This window comes from Chiloscyllium plagiosum, unplaced genomic scaffold (assembly GCF_037043375.1).
Source record: "Chiloscyllium plagiosum isolate Xiang-an unplaced genomic scaffold, Cpla_swu_hap1 HiC_scaffold_20, whole genome shotgun sequence".
NCBI classification, from domain to species: domain Eukaryota; kingdom Metazoa; phylum Chordata; class Chondrichthyes; order Orectolobiformes; family Hemiscylliidae; genus Chiloscyllium; species Chiloscyllium plagiosum.
In genome coordinates this window covers 66,449,280-66,470,785 of record NW_028270158.1, presented here as the reverse complement: position 1 = coordinate 66,470,785, position 21,506 = coordinate 66,449,280, and the positions used below count along the sequence as shown (strand labels likewise).

At 42.2% G+C, this 21,506-nt stretch overlaps 1 protein-coding gene across 6 annotated transcripts in view; it reads right to left on the bottom strand.

The window, feature by feature from the left end:
• Positions 1-528: 528 nt before the first annotated feature.
• The window catches only part of brat1 (BRCA1 associated ATM activator 1), a 72,269-nt gene continuing 51,291 nt past the window's right edge, over positions 529-21,506 (bottom strand). For all 6 annotated transcript variants that reach the window (XM_043711103.2, XM_043711102.2, XM_043711104.2 and 3 more), the window contains 3 exons: positions 17,159-17,257; positions 16,661-16,839; positions 529-1,376 (listed from right to left, as the gene is read on the bottom strand). In XM_043711103.2, the coding sequence (XP_043567038.2) occupies positions 696-1,376; positions 16,661-16,839; positions 17,159-17,257 (959 nt within the window). In that variant the 3' untranslated portion in view covers positions 529-695. The remainder of the gene's footprint in view (positions 1,377-16,660; positions 16,840-17,158; positions 17,258-21,506) is intronic.

Sequence of the window (21,506 nt, the reverse complement as noted above, 5' to 3'; positions counted from 1 at the left end):
GGGAATCTAATCTAATCATTCTTAAACATATCATAGAGTGCTTTCTAAGGCATGGAAAAAATAATTTTGTTCTAAAAAGCTTGTTTTTGCATTGGTTCATGCAAAATTTTACTCATGTAGTCAAGTATTATACCCAGTTAAGGCAAGTCATATTCACAGTTTTAAACACGGACTGTGTTCAGTATGGAACTGCCAGCTCTTTTAAAAAACAGACAGTAAAAGGATGCTCAGATGGGTCAGGTGACTCTTGTAATTTCTGCACAGACTATTTCAAACCTCCAGAAAGCTCCTGATTGAATGTGTGCTCAAATATGCGACTCCAGCTAATGAACCCACTTAGCTGGGAGTGTAAGTGCCTTTTTCACTGGGCCTGCAAAGCATGCTTTTCCTTGAAGTGAGCTAAACACAAAATTCGAAACTATCCTTTTGTTTGTGACCTGTAAATATGCACCATTCTCCGAAACTGTGCTTGACTGAGTGTGTACGTATGCCCAAGTGAATGACATGGCACTAGATTTTCAGAGTAAATGCATAAGTAAATAACTCATCTTTATTTATACACATGAAAACTTTCTGCTCTTTAATCAAATAACCAGCACATTTCCCAAATTTGACTTACATTATAATAAAAATTAGTACCAGGATTTTGCGGGTAACATTCATTTTGATTTGAAGATTAGATGACAACCGCCATGTTAGTAACAGTCTGCACCACCATCTTCAGAATCAGCTGCTGCCAGTAAGTCCTCTAATAGAGATCGAAAACTGCTCTCAATGTGATCACTGCTACGAACAAGGTGTTGGTGTTGAATTTCCAAGTCCAGAACTATCAAAATCTCCATGATATCATTAACATTTTGCAAATTTAAGTTACTGTAGGAAAGCCAATCGCTAAAACTTTCTCTGTTTGGTTTTTGTCCATTTGACTTGAGAACATCTACTTTGTCAGCACCTGAAGCAATTGTTTTTAGTTTAATTAGGATCTCACATGCTTTCTGAGCTACTGGTCTGTCACAATCCCACAAAGCATGAAATAAAGTAGTAAAAATTCCAACCTCACAGAGGGTCTGCAGAAAGACCTTCACTTGTGTAGAACCAGTGCTATTTGACATCAAAACTGCATATGGACTTATGGATAAGTTGGAAGCTAAATGATCGATGAAAGCTTCTGCCAAGCCCAGGGTATGAACTTTGACTTCCCAATCCAAATCATTGCTTCCTATTTTCAAAATTACAGGAACAAAATTCTCCAATTCACAGGAACTGAGCATGTGGCTGTTTTCCAGCCAGTCAGCAAGCACTTTAATCGCAGCCCTCCTGGGAAAGCCCTCAGTATCCTTGTTCAAAACACCTAACAAATAGGAAAGAATATTGCCCTAGAAAACAAAATAAAGTGTGTGAAAACAATACAACTTATGACATTCATTTGTAAACATGCGAATATAACCTTGATTTTTCTTCTATGAATTACAAGAATGAATAGTATTAAAAAGTAAAACACATTAGCACCAATGGTTTTTTTTCAAGTGTAAGGTAATTTCCAATTAATAATGATAGGGCACCATTGAAATACGATATAATTGACTGAATTAAAGCATGCAAATAATTCCCATCATTTTCACAATGGCAATTCTGGATGGATGGGTTGCATATTCCTTCCTGGTTTCCAGCACTATCATGGATGGCACAAGGCATTTGATAAGGTTCCCCAGAGTAGGCTCATTCAGAATGTAAGGAGGCATGTGATTGAGGGAAATTTACCTGATGGATACAGAATTGGCTGGTTCATAGAAGACAGAGTAGTAGTAGATGGAATGTATTCAACTTGGAGCTCAACAACCAGTGGTGTTCTGCAGGGATCTATTCTGGGACCTCTGCTCTTTGTGATTTTTATAAATGACTTGGATGAGGAAGTGGCAGGGTGGGTTACTACGTTTGCCGATGACACAAAGGTTGATGGAGTTGTGGATGGTGTGGAGGGCTGTTGTAGATTACAGGACAGGATGCAGAGCTGGGCTGAGAAGTGGTAGATAGTGTTCAACCTGGAAAAGTGTGAAGTGATTCATGTTGGAAGGTCAAATTTGAATGCAGAATACAGGGTAAAAGGCAGGATTCTTGGCAGTGTGGATGAACAGAGGGATCTTGGTGTCCACGTTCACAAATCCTTGAAAGTTGTCACTCAAGTTGAAAAGGTTGTTAAGAAGGCATGTTATTAAGAAGGTGTGTTGGCTTTCATTAGCAGAGGGATTTAGTTTAAGAGCTGCCAGATTACACTGCAGCTCTATAAAGCCCTAGTTAGATCACACTTGGAATACTGTGTTCAGTTCTGGTCACCTCATTAGTGGAAGCTTTAGAGAAGGAGCAGAGGAGGTTTATCAGGATGCTGCTTGGACTGGAGGGTATGTCTTATGAAAAAAGGTTGAGGGAGCTTGGGTTTTTCTCATTGGAGAGAAGGATGAGAGGTGACTTGATAGAGGTGGACAAGATGATAAGGGGCACAACCAGAGACTTCTTCCTCTGGACAGAAATGGCTTTTGTGAGGGGGCATAATTTTAAAGTGATTGGTGGAAGGTCTAGGGGAGATGTCAGAGGTAGGTGTTTTTATACAGAGAGTGGTGGGTGTGTGGTAGTAGGTCAGACATTTTTTGCAAGGTTCGGAGCTCAGGTTAAGGTTTAGGGTGTAGGTTTGCTCGCTGAGCTGTAGGTTTGCTAACCAGATGTTTCATTACCTGGCTAGGTAACATCATCAGTGGCAACCTCCAAGTGAAGCGAAACTGTTATCTCATGCTTTCTATTTATATGTTTGTCCTGGATGGGGTTCCTGGGGTTTGTGGTGATGTCATTTCCTGTTCGTTTTCTGAGGGGTTGATAGATGGTATCTAGATCTATGTGTTTGTTTATGGCGTTGTGGTTGGCGTGCCAGGACTCTAGGAATTCTCTAGCATGTCTTTGCTGAGCCTGTCCCAGGATAGATGTGTTGTTCCAGTCGAATTGGTGTTTTTTTTCATCCATGTGTAGGGCTATAAGGGAGAGAGGGTCGTGTCTTTTTGTGACTAACTGGTGTTCGTGTATCCTGGTGGCTAACTTTCTTCCTGTTTGTCCTACGTAGTGTTTGTGGCAGTCCTTGCATGGAATTTTGTAGATGACGTTGGTTTTGTCCATGGGTTGTACTGGGTCTTTTAAGATTGTTAATTTTTGTTTGAGAGTGTTGGTGGGTTTGTGTGCTAATAGGATTCCAAGGGGTCTTAGTAGTCTGGCTTCATTTCTGAAGCTTCTTTGATGTATGAGTAAGGTGGTTAGGGTTTCTGGCTGTGTTTGGTCTGCTTGTCATGGTTTGTTGTTGAGGAATCTGCGGAGTGTATTTTTTGAGTATCCGTTCTTCTTGAATACGTTGTATAGGTGGTTCTCCTCTGTTTTCCGAAGTTCATCTGTGCTACAGTATCTGGTGGCTTGACTGGGACAACACATCTATCCTGGGACAGGCTAAGCAAAGATATGCTAGAGAATTCCTAGAGTCCTGGCACTCAAACCACAACGCCATAAACAAACACACAGATCTAGATATCATCGATCAACCCCTCAGAAAACGAACAGGAAATGACATCACCACAAACCCCAGGAACCCCATCCAGGACAAACATATAAATAGAAAGCAGGAGACAACAGCTTCGCTTCACCTGGAGGTCGCCACTGATGATGTTACCAAGCCAGGTAATGAAAACGTCTGGATAACAAACCTACAGTTCAGTGAGCAAACCTACACCCTAGAGTCAGATATATTAGGGACATTTAAGTGACTCTTGGATAGGTACATGGATGATAGCAAAATGGAAAGGTATGTTAGTTAGGTTGATCAGGTCTTTACCAGGATGTTGCCTGGTATGGTAGAAAGATCGTATGAGAAAAGGCTGAGGCACTTGGGGTTGTTTTCATTGGAGAAAAGAAGGTTTAGGGGTGACTTGATAGAGGTGTACAAGATGATTAGGGGTTTAGATAGGGTCGACAGTGAGAATCTTTTTCCACGTATGGAGTCAGCTATTACAAGGGGGCATAGCTTTAAATTTAGGGGGGGTAGGTATAGGACAGATGTTAGGGGTAGGTTCTTTACTCAGCGAGTCGTGAGTTCATGGAATGCCCTGCCAGTAGCAGTTGTGGACTCTCCTCATTATGGGCATTTAAGCGGGCATTGGACAGGCATATGGAGGATAGTGGGCTAGTGTAGGTTAGGTGGGCTTGGATCGGCGCAACATCGAGGGCCGAAGGGCCTGTACTGCGCTGTATTCTTCTATGTTCTATGATCCTAGAGTAGGATAAAAGGTCAGAATAACATTGAAGGCCGAAGGGCGTGTACTGTGCTGTACAGTTCTATTTCTATGTTAAGAAGCAATTATACTTCAAATATCCCTCTAAACTTGCAATTTAACAAAATTATCAATTCATAAGCAGGAAAACAATTCAAAATCTGAAATTCCAATCTATAGCCAACCTCTGGCTCCCCATACAATGGGGACTACACCCTGGACTGAGGGTGAAGAACCCTCCGAAAAGATTTAAAATGTGAAATTAGAATCACATGGGGGCAAATGGACATGTGTAGTCACCTCCCAAATCTGTGCCCATTTTTCCCAGAATTTCATGTTTGAATCTATCCAATCAGGTTTCTGCCCCTGCCATAGTACCAAGGTTAGAATAGACATGTCCTTCTTGTCTTTTCAACTCAATTGCAACTTTTGACATGGTTGACCACACAATTCTCCTGGAGTAACTGATAACTGTTGTCCAGTTAGGTGGGCTGAACTTGTCACTTTATCTATCTAATTATGCCCAGATGAACATCACGAATGGCTTGACTTTCCATTTTGTTAGGTCTGATATCACCCAAGATCTATCCACATGCTGTCTCTCAGTTGCATCATGCAAAAACACAAGGTCAATTTCCACATATACATGATAACACTCAGCTCCAGCTCACCATCTCAGTAGACTCCTCACTTGCTCTAAACTGTCAGATTATGCACTGAAAAAATATGAAGTTTCTTCCAATTAGTTATTAGTATGATTGACACACTGTTTTTGTATTTGCTACAAGCTCTGTTTCTTAGCCAAAAATTCCATCCTTCTCCTTGGCAACTATAAGGGTGAACCAGACTGTTTGCAACTTTATGGACATGTCTGACTCAGAGTTGAGCTTGGTTCACACATCCATTTGTCTATGTTTTTGTTGCCTCTAGACCCAATCCAGGTCAGTCAAGGGCCTCACGGTTCCCCCCCTAAACCTCCAATGCTTTGTGGTCTCTACCAGTCCCGCAAATCTCCCTAAATTGGTGGAAGGTCTAGGGGAGATGTCAGAGGTAGTTTTTTTATACAGAGAGTGGTGGGTGTGTGGTAGAAGAGTCAGATATTTTTTGCAAGGTTTGTAGCTAAATACTTACACTTCTCTAATGCTGGATGAAGTGATTATAACAAGGTCAGCCAGCTAGCCCTCCTAGAATATGAGTTCCCTAATTCATTGGTGCTGTTAATCAATTCCAATCAGGGGGCACTGTTTGATAAATAAAAAGAGGAGTCGCAGAGGTTGGCTAAAGATTGGAACTTTAGATTTTGAATTGTTTTGGCACTGTGAAAACTGACTCTGGTGAGGCATTACTAGAGTCACTAGTTGTTTCAGTTTTGACAGGCCTGGATCTTTTCAATGTCCAACGTCTGATATCGTCAGCTGTGACTAGGAATGTGTCCAGAAAATGTAATTCTATTAGCATCTGCTAATGGGAGGGTGCTCAATGGATGTGCATTTACTACTTGGCTTCCTGGATGGTGTTCTAACTTGAAATTATAAGCATTTAGTATTACAGCTGACCACTGAATGCAGTCCGAAGCCCCACAGGAACAAGAGTGATTATATCGAGCACAAGTTGCTGCGAAATACTGGCTGAAGCGCACCAGGGCCATCCAGAGGTCTCCAAAGTGAAGACATTGGTGAGATGTTATGTTTAATAACCAACCAGTGGGGCAGTGCCCAGAGTACCAACAGGGACGTAAAACTACCACCAGCAGCTCCCACATCCGTGGGAATGGCCAGATAAATCTTGGACTCCATTGCATGTCGACTATGCAGGTCCTTTCACGGCTCAATTTCTTAAGTCATTGTAGATACCCAAAGTGTTGGATATACACAGAAATTATTCTTCAAACACTGGGATGACAGAAAAACTGTGCACATATTTTTCAACAGGTGGAATCCCAAAAGTGTTGGTCACAGATAATGGGACCATCGTTTACCAGTAGAGAATTTGGATATTTCCTAAAGTTGAATGGAATTTGACATGAAAGGATAGTTTTATACCACCCATCATCCAAAGGCCTGGCAAAAAGAGCAGTCCAAACTTTGAAGGAAGGCTTGAGAAAAAACCTACATCCTCCTGGTTCACAGGCTAGATGCGGGAAGAATGTTTCCAATGTTCGGAAAGTCTAGAACTAGGGATGACAGGACAGAGATGACGAAGAATTTCTTCAATCAGGGAGTTGTGAACCTATGAAATTCTCTAACACAGGAAGCTGTTGGGGCCAGATTGCTAGATATATTCAAGAGGGAAATGGAAACGGCCCTTGCGGCTAAATGGAGTAAAGGGTATAGAAAGAAAGTGGGAGTGGTATACTGAAATTGCATGATTATATTGAATGGTGGTACAGGCTCAAAGAACCGAATAGACTACTCCTGCACCAATGTTATTTGCTTTTAGGACAACCCCACATGCAACTACAGGAATACAATATGAGTTCCCTGACTGGACCATATTAGCTGCCCCAATCAAGGAGCCCTGGCCTTCAGATAAGAAGTGGAATGTTAGCCCGGACGGAATTTCACATTGGCCCCAAGGTCCCGTACTTACCACGGGAGCCTGTGACCCACAATTTGAGCCGCCTCCGAACTTTTAATTTTGTTTCGTTTAAGGATGTGAAAAGGAGGGCCCTGTATAGACTGCTGCTGCACACCGTCCACCTCTTCTCCCTCATCCACCGTCCGGACACGCCTTGGCGTGCCCATTTGCCACCGGGCAGTGGGGATCCCCAGTGGAGGGGTCTCTACGCGAGAGTCTTCCCCCTTTCTCTCGGGGATCTGGGGTGGAGGGTGCTGCACACAGCAGTCCCCTGCAACCGCAGATTGCGGTGGTTCACGGACTCCCAGCCCAACTGCTTGTTCTGTGCCGCTGTGGAGTCCATGGACCATGTATATATTGGGTGTGGGCGTTTGCACTCCCTCTTTGATTTTCTTAAAAACCTCCTCCTCTGCTTTTGGTTGCACTTCAGTCCCACGCTCCTGATCTTTGGGCACCCGGTACGGAGCAGGGAGGGCAGGTCTGAAGACCTCCTTGTGGGTCTGCTCCTGGGCCTGGCCAAACTGGCCATTAACAGGTCCAGGCAGCAGGCCGTGGAGGGGGTCGTTAGGGCTGACTGCCTGCCCCTCTTCCGCGGTTACGTTAGGGCCCGGGTGTCCTTGGAGAAGGAGCACGCGGTGTCCAACAACACCCTGGAGTTGTTCAGGGAGAGGTGGGCGCCGCAGGGGGTGGAGTGCATTATTTCTCCCTCCAACTCTATTTTGATTTAGTCCCTACCCTCCCCTTCACTGTTTTTGATCACACAGCACTGCCCTTTGATGTGAAGGGCAGTGTTTGTCACTGGCCACCCGGGTGTTTTCCTATCTTCCTGGTGGTGGAATTTGAATAAAGATTTGTGCACTTTGTGTCTTTCACTGTGTCTCACACCTATACACACACACCATGGGTGCTGGGGTAAAATAAGCACTACCGCAGTGAGGCGGTAGTGTAGGGGTTAAAAAAAAATAAAAAAAAAGAAAGAAAAAAAAGAAACAGAATTGTGGTAGTGTGGGGGTTAAAGAAAAAAAAAACAAAAAAAAGAAGTGGAATGTTAGAGATTCTAGCATTGAGAGCTGACTCTGAAGCGGCAGTACTAGAGTCAAGGACTGTTCATGTGTAAGTAAAGGACAACTAGGTGACAGGATACCAGCCTCTGTGGAGTTATTTAGGAGAAAGTTAGGACTGCAGATGCTGAGGATCAGAGCTTAAAAATGTGTTGCTGGAAAAGCGCAGGTCAGGCAGCAGCAAAGGAGAAGGAGAAGGAGAATCGACGTTTCGGGCATAAGCCCTTCTTCATTCCTGAAGAAGGGCTTATGCCCGAAACGTCAATTCTCCTTCTCCTTTGATGCTGCCTGACCTGCTGCGCTTTTCCAGCAACACATTTTTAAGCTCTGTGGAGTTATTTTACTGGTTCTCATCAGTTGCACACTTTAACTAAGCTGAAGATTTTGATCAGCTGGTCTGTCCAGTGCAGTTCCTAAATGGTCAGTGTTGGGGTTCTTGCTGTTTGTAATTCATATAAATGATTCATACTTGAATATATGAGGGTTGATCAATAAGTTTGCATACAGTACAAAAATTAATCGGATGGTAAATAGTGAGGACGCTATGTCACAACGCTAGTCCCTTTTGTTTCTAAAAGCTGTTCCTTGGCTCAAGGATACTCTGTCCTTGATTTTCTTCAGAGGGGTAATAAACCGTGCCAGGCTCTGATCAGTCTGGTTTGGAACAAAGATGAAAAGGATTTTGAAAGGCTTTCTTTTCATATGTAAACAGATGAGACTTCAGGCCAAAGTGATCATGTTTTAGATGTGACCTGTATCATGAAAGGAGAGTGGTCAGCTCTCCAGCTGAGTTGAGCAGTTTAGTCAGTCTTGAACTGGTTGAAAGTTGAATAGAGAGCTGTGTGGAAACTCTCTCTCTCTTTTCTGCCCTTCAACTTGTAAGCATTTGTTCCATTTATATTAGTTTTTAAAGGAAGTTTGCTTCTTGGGACTGTTGTGTATATTTGGAACAGCACAATTAAGTTTGATAGGTTGAGTTCTGTACGGGTTATTTATTCTGTTCTTTGTGTTTCATTGTGTAATTTTGTGATTAAAGTTTTGTCTGTTTTAAAATCTAGTAGTCAACCTAGCCAACTTAATCTGGGTAATTTTCACTGTACATTTACCAAAACAAATTGCAAAGTTATGGTCTGAGCTGCCTGCTTAAGAATGTTTTGAGTGGTCTGGCTTAGTCCCTAACAGCTACCCTTAGATACAGCGGGCTAATTAGTGTCAAATGGAATTAAATCTAGATAACTGAGTTGATGAACTTGGGTAGGATAAACAAGGCAAAAGAATATTTGAATGATAGGACCCTGAGAAGCATGCACGCTGATCACTTAAGTTATCAAAACAGGTAGGTAAAGTGTTTAAGAAAGCAGATGGTACACTTGCCTTTTTTAGTCAAGACATAGAGTGTTTAATAAGCAGGGATGATGAACTGTATAAAATATGGCCACAGGTAGAATGTTGCATGCAGTTCTGGAATCCACATTATAGGAGGAATGTCATAGATGATCCTGAAGGAATTTACCAGAATACTTCCTGGGCTCAAGAGCTGAGGTTGCTTTCCTTGGAGCAGAGGAGATTAAGTAGGGATGTGATTGAGGTGTAAAAATTAATGAGGGGCCCAAATAAGACAGACAGGAAAAAACATTGATGGAGAGATCAATGCCCAGGGTGCATAGCTTTAAGATAAGGGGCAAAAGATTGAGAGGCTAGTGTAGGTTAGGTGGGCTTGGATCGGCGCAACATCGAGGGCCGAAAGGCCTGTACTGCGCTGTATTCTTCTATGTTCTATGAAATAGGAGGAAAAACTTCTTTACCCAAAGGATGGTGGGAGTCTGGGATGCACTGCCTGTAAGGATGGTCGAGGCAGAAACCCTTGTAACATTGAAGTAGTATTTAGATATGCACTTGCAATGCCAAGGCATACAATGCAATGGGTCAAGTGCCGGAAAATAGGACTAGAATAGTTAGGTGGTTTTCTTTGATTGGCACGCATGTGATGGGCCAAAGGGCATTTTTCTGTGTTGTAGCCCTCTATGACTATCTTTTGCCCAACACATCCTCATCTCCCTTTCCTCCTTTAGGATTCTATTCAGCTGTCTGAATATATCTATGTGACTTGACAATAAATTTTCCTTTTTACACTTGGCAGGTTTTACTACATTAGTAGTTGCCATTGTGCAAGGGCAAAAGGGATGCTCTTTGAATAGAGAGGGACAACTGGGTGTGGTTTAACCGGAGGGTTACCACACCTCAGATGAGGCACGAGGTTGGGAAGGCAGGACCTTCATGGTAACCTCAGCCGGTGCGGGAATTGAACTTGCACTATTCCATCATACTGCATCACCCAGTCACCCAGTCAACTTGAGCTAAACCACACCATTAAAGTTGATAGATAAATGCAAGTTGTTGTTGCCTTGGGAAGGCAATAATGAAGTTCAATTCAGCAGAAGTGAAATATCTTGGGCCAAATATTCATGTTGCCAATAATACTCAGTCCTCTATTTCTGTTTTTCAGCAGCAGCAGCAACTCAAAGGGTGGGAGCTTGACCAGGGGCCTGCCGGGAGCGGTGAGTCACTGATTTGAGCTTTTATATTTGAACTCAGAGAGCACTGGTTTTCTGGGAAAGGAGGGATTTCTGCTTTTTATTTCCATCCAGTGTTTTCTCAACCTGAGACCCTACGATTGTAGGGCCTCCCACCCAACCACTCCTCTAACCTTAAACACTAAGGACACATCAGCTAAGCATCTCTTCTTTTTTATTTTGTGAAAAGCGGACTAGCAGGGATGGCAGTGCAGGGAGAGCAATGTTCCTCCTGCATGATGTTTGAGGTGAGGGATGCCATTAGTGTCCCATTCAAGTACATCTGCAGGAAGTGCACCCAACTCTCGCTCCTCCAAGATTGTGTTAGGGAACTGGAGCGGGGGGCTGGATGAACTTCGGATCATTCGGGAAGCAGAGGCTGTGATAGATAAGAATTACAGGGAAGTAGTTACTCTGAGGCATGAAGAAAGCTGGGTGACTGTTCGAAGGGGGAAAAAAACAGACAATGGAGGGACTAGCACTCTCCTCCTTTCTCTCCTTCCCTTCTGTGCAACAGGGACAGGCTCTGCGCCAGAGACCTGGGCTCCACTGCATACCCCTGTGCGTTCCCCTGAAAAACATTTACCGTTTTGGATACTGTTGAGGGGGATGACTTACCCAGGGGTATGCAGTGGAGCCCAGGTCTCTGGCACAGAGCCTGTCCCTGTTGCACAGAAGGGAAGGAGAGAAAGGAGGAGAGTGCTCGTCTTTGGGACTCAATACTTAGAGGTTCAGATGGAAGGTTTGTTGGGAATGAACGAGACTCGTGGTTGGTGTGTTGCTTCCCAGGTGCCAGGGTCCGTGCTGTCTTGGATCATATCTTTGGGGTCCTGAAGGGAGAGGGTGACCAGCCTCAAGTCGTGGTCCATGTAAGTACCAATGACATAGTTCGAAAGAGGGATAGGGATGCAAGGCAGGATTTCAGAGAGCTAGGGTGGAAGCTGTGAGCTAGAACAAACAGAGTTGTTATCTCTGGTTTGTTACCCGTGCCACGTGATAGCGAGGTAAGGAATAGGGAGAGATATCAGCTGTACACGTGGCTGCAAGGATGGTGCAGGAGGGAGGGCTTCAGGTACTTGGATAATTGGGGCTCATTCTGGGGTAGGTAGGACCTGTACAAACAGGATGGTCTTCACTTGAACCAGAGGGGTACTAATATCCTGGGTGGGAAATTTGCTGGTGCTATTCGGGTGGGTTTAACCTAGCTCAGCAGGGGGATGGGAACCTGAGGTGTAGTTGCAGTGCACAGGAGGATGAGTGGAGGGAGGACAAGGAGAGGATTTCAGGGTCACAGGAATGTGCTGGCAGACAGCAAAACTGGTTTGAAGTGTGTCTACTTCAATGCTAGAAGCATCCGAAATAAGGTAGATGAGCTTGCAGCATGGATAGGTACTTTGGACTTCGAAGTTGTGGCAATTTCGGAAACATGGATAAAGCAGGGTGAGGAATGGATGTTGCAGGTTCCAGGGTTTAGATCTTTCATTAAGAACAGGCAAGGTGGTAAAAGAGGGGGAGGCTTGGCCTTGTTAGTCAAGGATAGTAGAACGGTGGCTGAGAGAACTTTTCAAGAGGACTCGTCTACTGAGGTAGTGTGGGCTGAGGATAGAATCAGGAGAGGTCACACTGCTTGGAGTTTTTTTTTATAGGCCACTGCAGAGTTCCAGGGAGGTGGAAGAGAAGATTGGAAAAATTATTCTGGACAGGAGTGAAAGGAACAGGGTGGTCATTATGGGGGACTTTAACTTCCCCAACATTGACTGGAATTGCTATAACTCTAGTACGTTGGATGGATCCGTTTTTGTCCAGTGTGTACAGGAGGGTTTCCTGACACAGTATGTTGAAGGGCCGACAAGAGGGGAGGCCACACTGGATCTGGTGCTTGCTAATGAACCAGACCAGGTGTTTGATTTAGTTATGGGTGAGCACTTTGGAGAGAGTGACCATTATTCAGTTACGTTTAGTTTAGCGATGGAAAGGGATAGGTACATAACACAGGTCAAGAGTTATCGATGGGGCAAGGGAAATTATAATGTGATTAGGCAAGAATTAGGATGCATAGAATGGGGGGAGCAAAATGCAGAAAATGGAAATGTGGATCTGGTTTAAGGAACAGGTATTGCGTGTCCTTGATAGGTATGTCCCTGTCAGGCAGGGAGGAAGTCATAAGGTAAGGGAACTGTGGTTTACTACAGAAATTGCACCTCTTGTTTAGCAGAAGAAGGAGGCTTATGTGTTGATGAGGCAAGATGGTTCAGGTGAGGTGATGGAGAGTTACAGATCAGCTAGGAAGGATTTAAAGAGAGAGTTACAAAGAGCAAAGAGAGGACACGAGTAGTCTTTAGCAAATAGAATAAAGGAGAACCCTAAAGCTTTCTATAGGTATGTGAGGAATAAAAGGATGATTAGGGTAGGAATAGGGCCAGTCAAAGACGGAAGTTGGAAGTTGAGTGTGGACCCTGTGGAGATCAGAGAGGTGCTAAATGAACATTTATCATCGGTTTTCACTCAGGAAAAGGAGAATATTGCAGAGGAGAAGAATGAAATACGGGATAGTAGACTAGGAAGGATTGAGGTTAGTTACGAAAGGGTGTTATCAATTTGAGAAGGAGTGAAAGTAGACAAGTCCCCTGGGCCGGATGGGATTTATCTGAGGATTCTCTGGGAACCTAGGGAGGAGATAACAGAGCCTTTGACTTTGATATTTGAGTCGACATTGTCTACAGGTTTAGTACCAGAGGACTGGAGGATTGCAAACGTTGTGCCCTTGTTCAAGAAGGGCAGTAGAGATGACCTAGGTATTTATAGACCAGTGAACCTTACTTCTGTTGTAGGAAAGGTTTTGGAAACAATTTGATTTCAGATAGTCAACATGGTTTCGTCAAGGGCAGGTCGTGTCTCACAAACCTCATTGAGATTTTTGAGAAGGTGACCAAGCATGTAGATGAGGATAGGGCAGTTGACGTGAGATACATGGACTTCAGTAAAGCCTTTGATAAGGTTCCACATGGTAGGCTGATGGAGAAAATGCAGAGGCATGACACTGAGGGTGATTTAGCAGTTTGGATTAGAAACTGGCTTTCTGAAAGAAGGCAGTGAGTGGTGGTTGATGAAAAATATTTAGCTGGAGTCCGGCTACTAGTGGTGTGCCACAAGGATCTGTTTTGGGACCACTGCTGTTTGTCATTTCTATGAATGACTTAGACGCAGGCATAGGTGGATGGATTAATAAATTTGCAGACAACACTAAAGTTGGTAGAGTAGTGGACAGTTTAGAAGAATGCTACAGGTTGCAGAGGTCTTGGATAAAATGCAGAATTGGGCTGAAAGGTGGCAAATGGAGTACAATGCAGCTAAATGTAAGGTGGTGCACTTTGGAAAGAATAACAGGAAGGCAGAGTACTGGGTCAATGGAAAGATTCTTGGTCGTGTGGATGTGCAGAAGGATCTTGGAATCCAAGTACATAGATCCCTGAAAGTTGCCACCCAGGTTGATACTGCTGTTAAGAAGGCAGCTCTTGAATATAAGAGCTGGCAAGTCATGTTAAAATTGTACAAGACATTGGTTCGGTCGCATTTAGAATACTGTGTACAGTTCTGGTCGCCACATTACCAAAAGGATGTGGACGCTTTGGAGAGGGTGCAGAGAAGGTTTATGAGGATGTTGCCTGGTATGGAAGGTGCTAGCTATGAAGAGAGGTTGAGTAGGTTAGGTTTATTTTCACTAGAAAAAAGGAGATTATGGGGTCCTGATAGAGGTTTACAAAATTGTGAAGGGTATAGACAGGGTGGATAGAGACAAGCTTTTTCCCCCAAAGTGAAGGATTCAATAACGATAAGGATTCAAAGTGAGAGGTGGAAAATTTAAGGGGGATACACAGTGTAAGTACTTCACACAGAGAGTGGTGGGCGTTTGGAATGCGTTGCCAGCAGAGGTGGTAGAGGAAGACATGGTAGATTAATTTAAGATGCGTCTGGACAGATGCATGAGTAGGTGGGGAGCAAAGGGATACTTAGATTAGATTTTTTTAGATTACTTACAGTGTGGAAACACGCCCTTCGGCCCAACAAGTGCACACCGACCCTCCGAAGAACAACCCACCCAGACCCATTCTCCTACATTTACCACTCCACCTAACACTTTGGGCAATTTAGCATGGCCAATTCACCTAACCTGCACATTTTTTGGACTGTGGGAGGAAACCGGAGAAAACCCACGCAGACACGGGGAGAATGTGCAAACTCCACACAGACAGTCACCTGATGCGGGAATTGAACCCGGGTCTCTGGCGCTGTGAGGCAGCAGTGCCAACCACTGTGCAACCGTGCCGCACATAAAGATACAGATGCTTAGGAACTGACCGACAGGTTGAGACAGTACATTTGGATCGGCTCAGGCTAGGAGGGCTGAAGGGCCTGTTCCTTTGCTGTAAATTTTTTTTGTTCTTTGTTCTTATACGGTGTGTTAGGTTTCATTGGGAGAGGGATTGAGTTTCGGAGCCGCAATATCACGCTGCAACTATACAAAACGCTAGTGCGGCCACACTTGGAATATTATGTACAGTTCTGATCGCCATATTTGGAAAGGGTGTGGAAGCATTGGAAAAAGGTGCAGAGGAGATTTACCAGGATGTTGCCTAGTCTGGAGGGAAGGTCTTATGAGGAAAGGCTGAGAGTCTTGGGTCTGTTCTCATTGAAAAGAAGAAGGCTAAGAGGGGATTTGATAGAGACATACAAGATGATCAGAGGATTAGATAGGCTAGACAGTGAAAGTCTTTTTCCTAGGATGATGACGTCAACTTGTACGAGGGGGCATAACTACAAATTGAGATTTAAGACAGACGTCAGAGGCAGGTTCTTTACGCAGAAAGTGGTAAGGGCATGGAATGCCCTACCTGCTAATGTATTAACTCAGCCACATTAGGGAGATTTAAAGAATCCTTAGATAAGCACATGAATGATTTTGGGTTAGTGTAGGGGGACGAGCTGAGAATAGTTCACAGGTCAGTGCAACATTGAGGGCTGAAGGGCCTGTTCTGCGCTGTATTGTTCTATGTTCTATTCCTGACACTTTTCAAGCTGTGCATAGTATGATTGAAATTCTATTAGAAGTTCTGATCTGGCAGTTTCTAAATGTTTTTCTCAGCACACACAATCACAAGAAGAATACTTATTCTAATGCAATTGGTTAAGCTTTGGTTATATTCATACCAATATGCAAGATGTCTCCATTACACAAAAGGTTAGCATTCATCACAGGAAGGTCAATTACTTCCAACGTAATTCAGGTATACTCACTAATGATTACTAATTCCTGTATTTGCCCCATTTCTTTCATTTAGTGTCACACCCATGAATATGTGTTGCTTTAAGCCACCAATTTCATGTAACATTGTGTAATGTCATCCATGTCAAAGCCTGACTGAGGACTTGAACCTATTTTGTGATTTAAGTGAAACACAATACTGTATATGATGCAGCTAATTCCTAGACTGCTAAGGTTAAAATTCATTCCAAGAATTCTCATTATTATTCATTCCAAATGTGTGGATAATACATTAACTCACTAAACTGAGGATTCTCTCCCATCAATTTTTTTTGGATTAGATTACTTACAGTGTGGAAACAGGCCGTTCAGCCCAACAAGTCCACACCGACCCTCCGAAAAGCAACCCACCCAGACCCATTCCCCTCCATTTACCCCTTCATCTAACACTATGGGCAATTTATCATGGCCAATTCACCTAACCTGCACATTTTCGAACTGTGGGAGGAAACCGGAGCACCCGGAGGAGAATGTGCAAACTCCACACAGACAGTTGCCTGAGGCGGTAATTGAACCCGGGTCTCTGGTGCTGTGAGGCAGCAGTGCTAACCACTGTGCCATCGTGCCGCCCACTTTCTTACATTTGAGCTCACAACCTGTTATATCAGTAAAAGAAGGTATTGGCAAAGACCTTCGGAGCTTGTTTAAAATTTATTGGAAAACTAATTCCAGTGCATTGAATTTATTCTAATGTTACACTAAGTCTCGAACAGTTTCATCTTGCCAATGCCCTCATAATGCGAGAGAGAAAGAGCAACTAAAGTAGAATTGAAGTGGTTACAAAAACGAAGGCCAATATAAACACACTACGGAAAACTGACTGACCTTTACCGCTGTGACACTGTTCTCATTTGGTAACATTTGCCAATTAGGAGAGAGATAGTTCATTCTTCCCAGAGCAGTAATGGCACTTGCTCGAACATAACTTTCAGGATCTGAAACCAGCTCCAATACAAGATGAGGAATTCCACAGGAACCAATTAACTGACAGAAACGCTCAACTCCTGAAACAAGGTAACAATTAAATACAGTTACAGTAAATTTTATGCAAATAAGCAAAGCTTAATAAGTCTGAGCTTGAACAATTATTTTGTCCATTCGAACTTCAATGTATTCTGTGCACTTCAGTAATTTGCTCAATTTATAATTAAAAATTAGGTGAACAAACTGTCCAATACATCAGATGGATAATTTTAAATCATTCTTAAATATTACAGTAAAATGGGATGAGAAGTTAGAAGAAGCAAATTAAAATCCTTTCTGAAGATTATCTTAATTATGCAAGTAGCAATCAGTTTTAGGATTTGACTAAAATGTTTATACCTTTAAACTGGAAGCACATTTGGCCAAGGAACTCAAGCATGGAGTCTCGAATTTCCCAATGAACATCAAATAGTCGCTTCTTCATTACTGATATGAAGTCTGAGGGTATTGTAATAGAAATCAGTATTAACTCCAGATCCATCTGATACAAAACATACCAAATTTAACATAATATTGCTGAACTTTGAGAATTACAGTAACAATACAATGCCAAGTTAATCTTCATGACAGACTGGAAATGGAAGATGAGAAATTAAACTGAAGATATGTATCTCCATGTTAAACTTTCAACCTATATCAAATGCCACAGGAATTCTCCACTTTAGATTATCAATAAAAACATCTGTTTTTAACTTAATAAAGGGAATAATAATGTAACAAGGATAGAGTTTGCAAAAGTGAACTGGGTTGATGGATTAGCAGGAATGATAGTAAGCAAGCAGTGCTAGGCATTTAAGGTGATAATTCATGACTCTCAGCAAAACATATCCTAGTAAGGAGTAAAGATTCTAAGAAAGGAATAAACCAACCATGGCCAACCAAGCAAGTTAAGGAGAGTATTAAGCTGAAAGAAAAAGTATGCAAGGAGGCAAAACTCAGAGATGGCTCTGAAGACTGGCATAAATTCAGAATCCAGCAAAGGACAACTAACAATATAACAAAGATAGAGAAAATAAACTACAAGAGTAAACTAGCGAGGAAAATAAAAATCTTACAATAAAAGCTTATTTAAATACATAAAAAAGATAATAGAGGTCAAACTGAACAGAGGCACCCTAGAAAATGAATCTGGGGACAGCGTTTTGTGGAACAAGGAAATGACAGAGGAATTAAACAGATATTTTACATCAATCTTTACATTAAAATTACTTCGAACATTCCATTAATAATAAAGAATACAGGGAGGAAGGAAGCATCATTACCATCACTAAAGAAGTGGTATTAGGCAAACTAACAGGGCTAAAATTAGCTATGTCCCCGAACTGGTTGCTTGCATCCTAGCATCCTAAAAGAGGTAGCTACATTGTGGATGCATCGCTTGTGATTTTTAAAAAATTGCTAGATTCTGGTGAAGTAACAGGGGACTGGACAACTGCCCCAATGTGACACCCCTATTCAAAAAGGGAAAGAGGCAAAAAGCCTCATATTTATTGTTGGAAAAATGTCAGAATCAACTGTTGGGGTGACATGGTGGTTCAGTGGTTAGCACTATTGCCTCACATTGCCGGAGACTCGGGTTCAATTCCACCCTTGGACAACTGTCTGTGCAAACTTCAGACATCTCCCAGGTCTGCGTGGGTTTCCTCTGGGGTGCTCCAGGTTCCTCCCACAGTCCAAGGTTAGGTGCAGGTTAGGTGGATTGGTCCAGGCTAAATTGCCTAAATGTCCAAGGGTATGCAGGTTAGGTGAGTTAGACATGGGAAAATGCAGGGTTATAAGAATAAAGTAAAGGCACGGGTTGGGGGGATGCTCTTTGGAGGATTGATGTGGACCCAATGGGCCTAATGACCTGATTCCACACTGTAGGTATTCTATGACTCTATGGTTTAGGAAGTAACAGCAGAACAGTTGGAAAGTCATAATCTAATGGTGCATCATGGCTTCATGATTTTGTATATTGTGTCTTGACTAACTTTAAGAAAGCCTTAACCAGAGTGAATAGAGGAGAACCAATAAATGTGTTGCATTTTGACATTCACAAGGAAAAAGTTAAATCAGAAGATGAGAGTCCATGATATTGGAGTTGGTGTATTGGCATGGGCAGAGAAGGGACTCATGGGCAAGAAACAACAAGTGGGGATAAAGGGTTTCCTTTATCAGGCTGCCAATCAGTGGGATTCCACACGGTTCAGTGTTGGGACCACAACTGTTTACAATATCTATTAATGACTTAGAGGAAGGAAGTGAATGTATTGTAGACAATTTTGCAAATGACACAAGAATGGGCAGAATGGCAGGGGTCAGGGATACAGTTTATTGAAAAATATTCATATGTTAAGAACATGTGCGAAGTTATTAAATGGAGTATAAAGAGGGAAGATACAAAGTTTTTTTTTGGAAAGGAAAATAAAAGAATAGTGTATTATTTACATGGAGAACAACTGCAGAATGCTCTGCAAGACAAATGGACTTGGCACAAAACACAAAAAGCTAGCACCACAGGTGCAGAGGAGAATCAGAAAGGCTAATGGAAAGTTTGCCCTTTATTTCAAAGGTGTTGGAATACAAGTGTAGGAAAGTCTTACTGCAACTATACAAAGTGCAGGTGAGACCACACTGAAGAATTGTGAACAGTTTTAGTCCCCTTATTTAAGAGAAGATATTATTTCATTGGAGGCAGTTCAGGGAAGGTTAACTAGAGATTGTCTTATAAGCAAAGGTTAAACAGGTTCGGACTTTACTCACTGGAGTTTAGAAGAATGGCAGGTGATCTCAGCAAAACATATTGGATTCTTAAAGAGCTTGACAAAGTAAATGCTGCGAGGATGTTTCCCCCATGGAACAGAGGGCATAGTCTCAGAATAAAGGGGCATCAATTTAATACTTTGATGAGAAAGAATTTCTTCTCAGAATGATGGAAGTCTTTGGAACTCCTTGTCACCAAGAACTGTGGGAGAAGAATCCTTGGGTTTATTTAAGGCTGAGATCAATAGATTCTTGATCAGTAGTGGAAACAAGTGTTATGGGGAAAAGACAGGAAAATGGACTCGAGGAATGTCAATCACCCACGATCCTATTGAATGGCACAGCAGACTCGAACAGTTGAACAGTCTACTCCTGTTCTTATTTCATATGATCTTATACGCCTAAAATCTATGCTATTCTGAACTATGGTGATGGTAAGTAGCGTAATGTTTTTGGTAGAAGGCAGGTTCAGCATGATGCTTCAAAGACTAAAGTTAGAAATGCAACAAGAATTTTCATTATGAATATTGTTAAGTATTTAATTAAGCAGTTATTTCTTGATTTTACAAGAAAGAATTGCAGAAAGAAACATTTATTTGCAGACAAACTGCATTAACTACTTCCACGTACCATATACGAGAAAGCAACAGGAATATCTGTACAGATTGTTACAACATGCAAGTATTCTTCTTGATGTAAGCAGATTTGCAGGAATGAACTCTTTGTATAAGTAGTGTCACAAAGCAATACTCAAGGATAATTAAATATATACAAATATTGTACACAACAAGATAAATGTCGACGGGAGTCACAGCAAAATTCAAGGAATTGGAGATGACTTTCCTGAACCCACGAAAGGTACATTTTTCGAGATACAAAAGACAGAAATAAAGGTGGGCATGTCTCACTGGCTTTCCACTAGCTCAGGATGTTTAGGCTTTAAATAGGATGGGCTGGAAGTGTACCTGTGCTACTAGTAGCTATATATCATTGCAGTAATGTAAAATGAAGATATAGGCATTCTGGCCTGCCCTATCATTTTGCAGCATTTATGGTGCTGGAAAACCTGAACATGCTGGCTTAGTCATGCAGACTGATTAGCTGGCACATCTATGGAGTGTTGTGGTTAGATTGAGACTTTTCTTGGAGAGACAACAGACTGCCCATGGGACAACTGAATCACATGGAAATTTCCAGCTGTTGACCTGGTTAGCAGCCAGTAGGTTTCTTTGATGGCATTGCCCCTCTCCAATATTAAGATGGGGAGTCACCATTTTCAGTGAAAATTCAATGACAGCAAACAGTTAATGCTCAATATGCATGTTGTATAATCAGAATCCCAAAGTGAGACAAGATTTTTAAACAGATTCAACCTCTGCAAGGGTCCAAGGCAATCATCACCTTGAGCAAGATGGAATCATGGGGAAATATTTACATTTAGAGTTAGTATGAAAAGTATTTAAAGTAATGACAATAAAGTCCATCTGTTTTAAACCATCTTTCAGCATGTAAATATAAAAAGTTGTAAATGATAACTGTTAGACAAAGAGACTGTGTTTGCTTGACTTCAAAGTCAGGTCAGAAGGAAACTATTTTTGAAATTGCTGGCTTTGTCACAGAATTGTAATGTTTGGTATCACTACGAAATAATTTTACATTAAAGCTGATACTAAAACGTCATAAAAATAGGTAGAAATTAGCATCCTTTCTAACCTTCTGTACTAAGGTTAGCAAGAATTACAAAATGCATAATAGAATTTGAAAAGTAATTCATAATATACGATACTGCTGGGAAGGAACATAACTGTCAGTTTTGGAATGTGGTCAATAAGATCTATTATGTAAGCCCAAGGACAGGTGATTGGGGTCTGGCAAACATCATGAGATGTTGGGAGAACATGGGTTGACAATGAGTTGATCATTATTGATTGTGAATTCACAG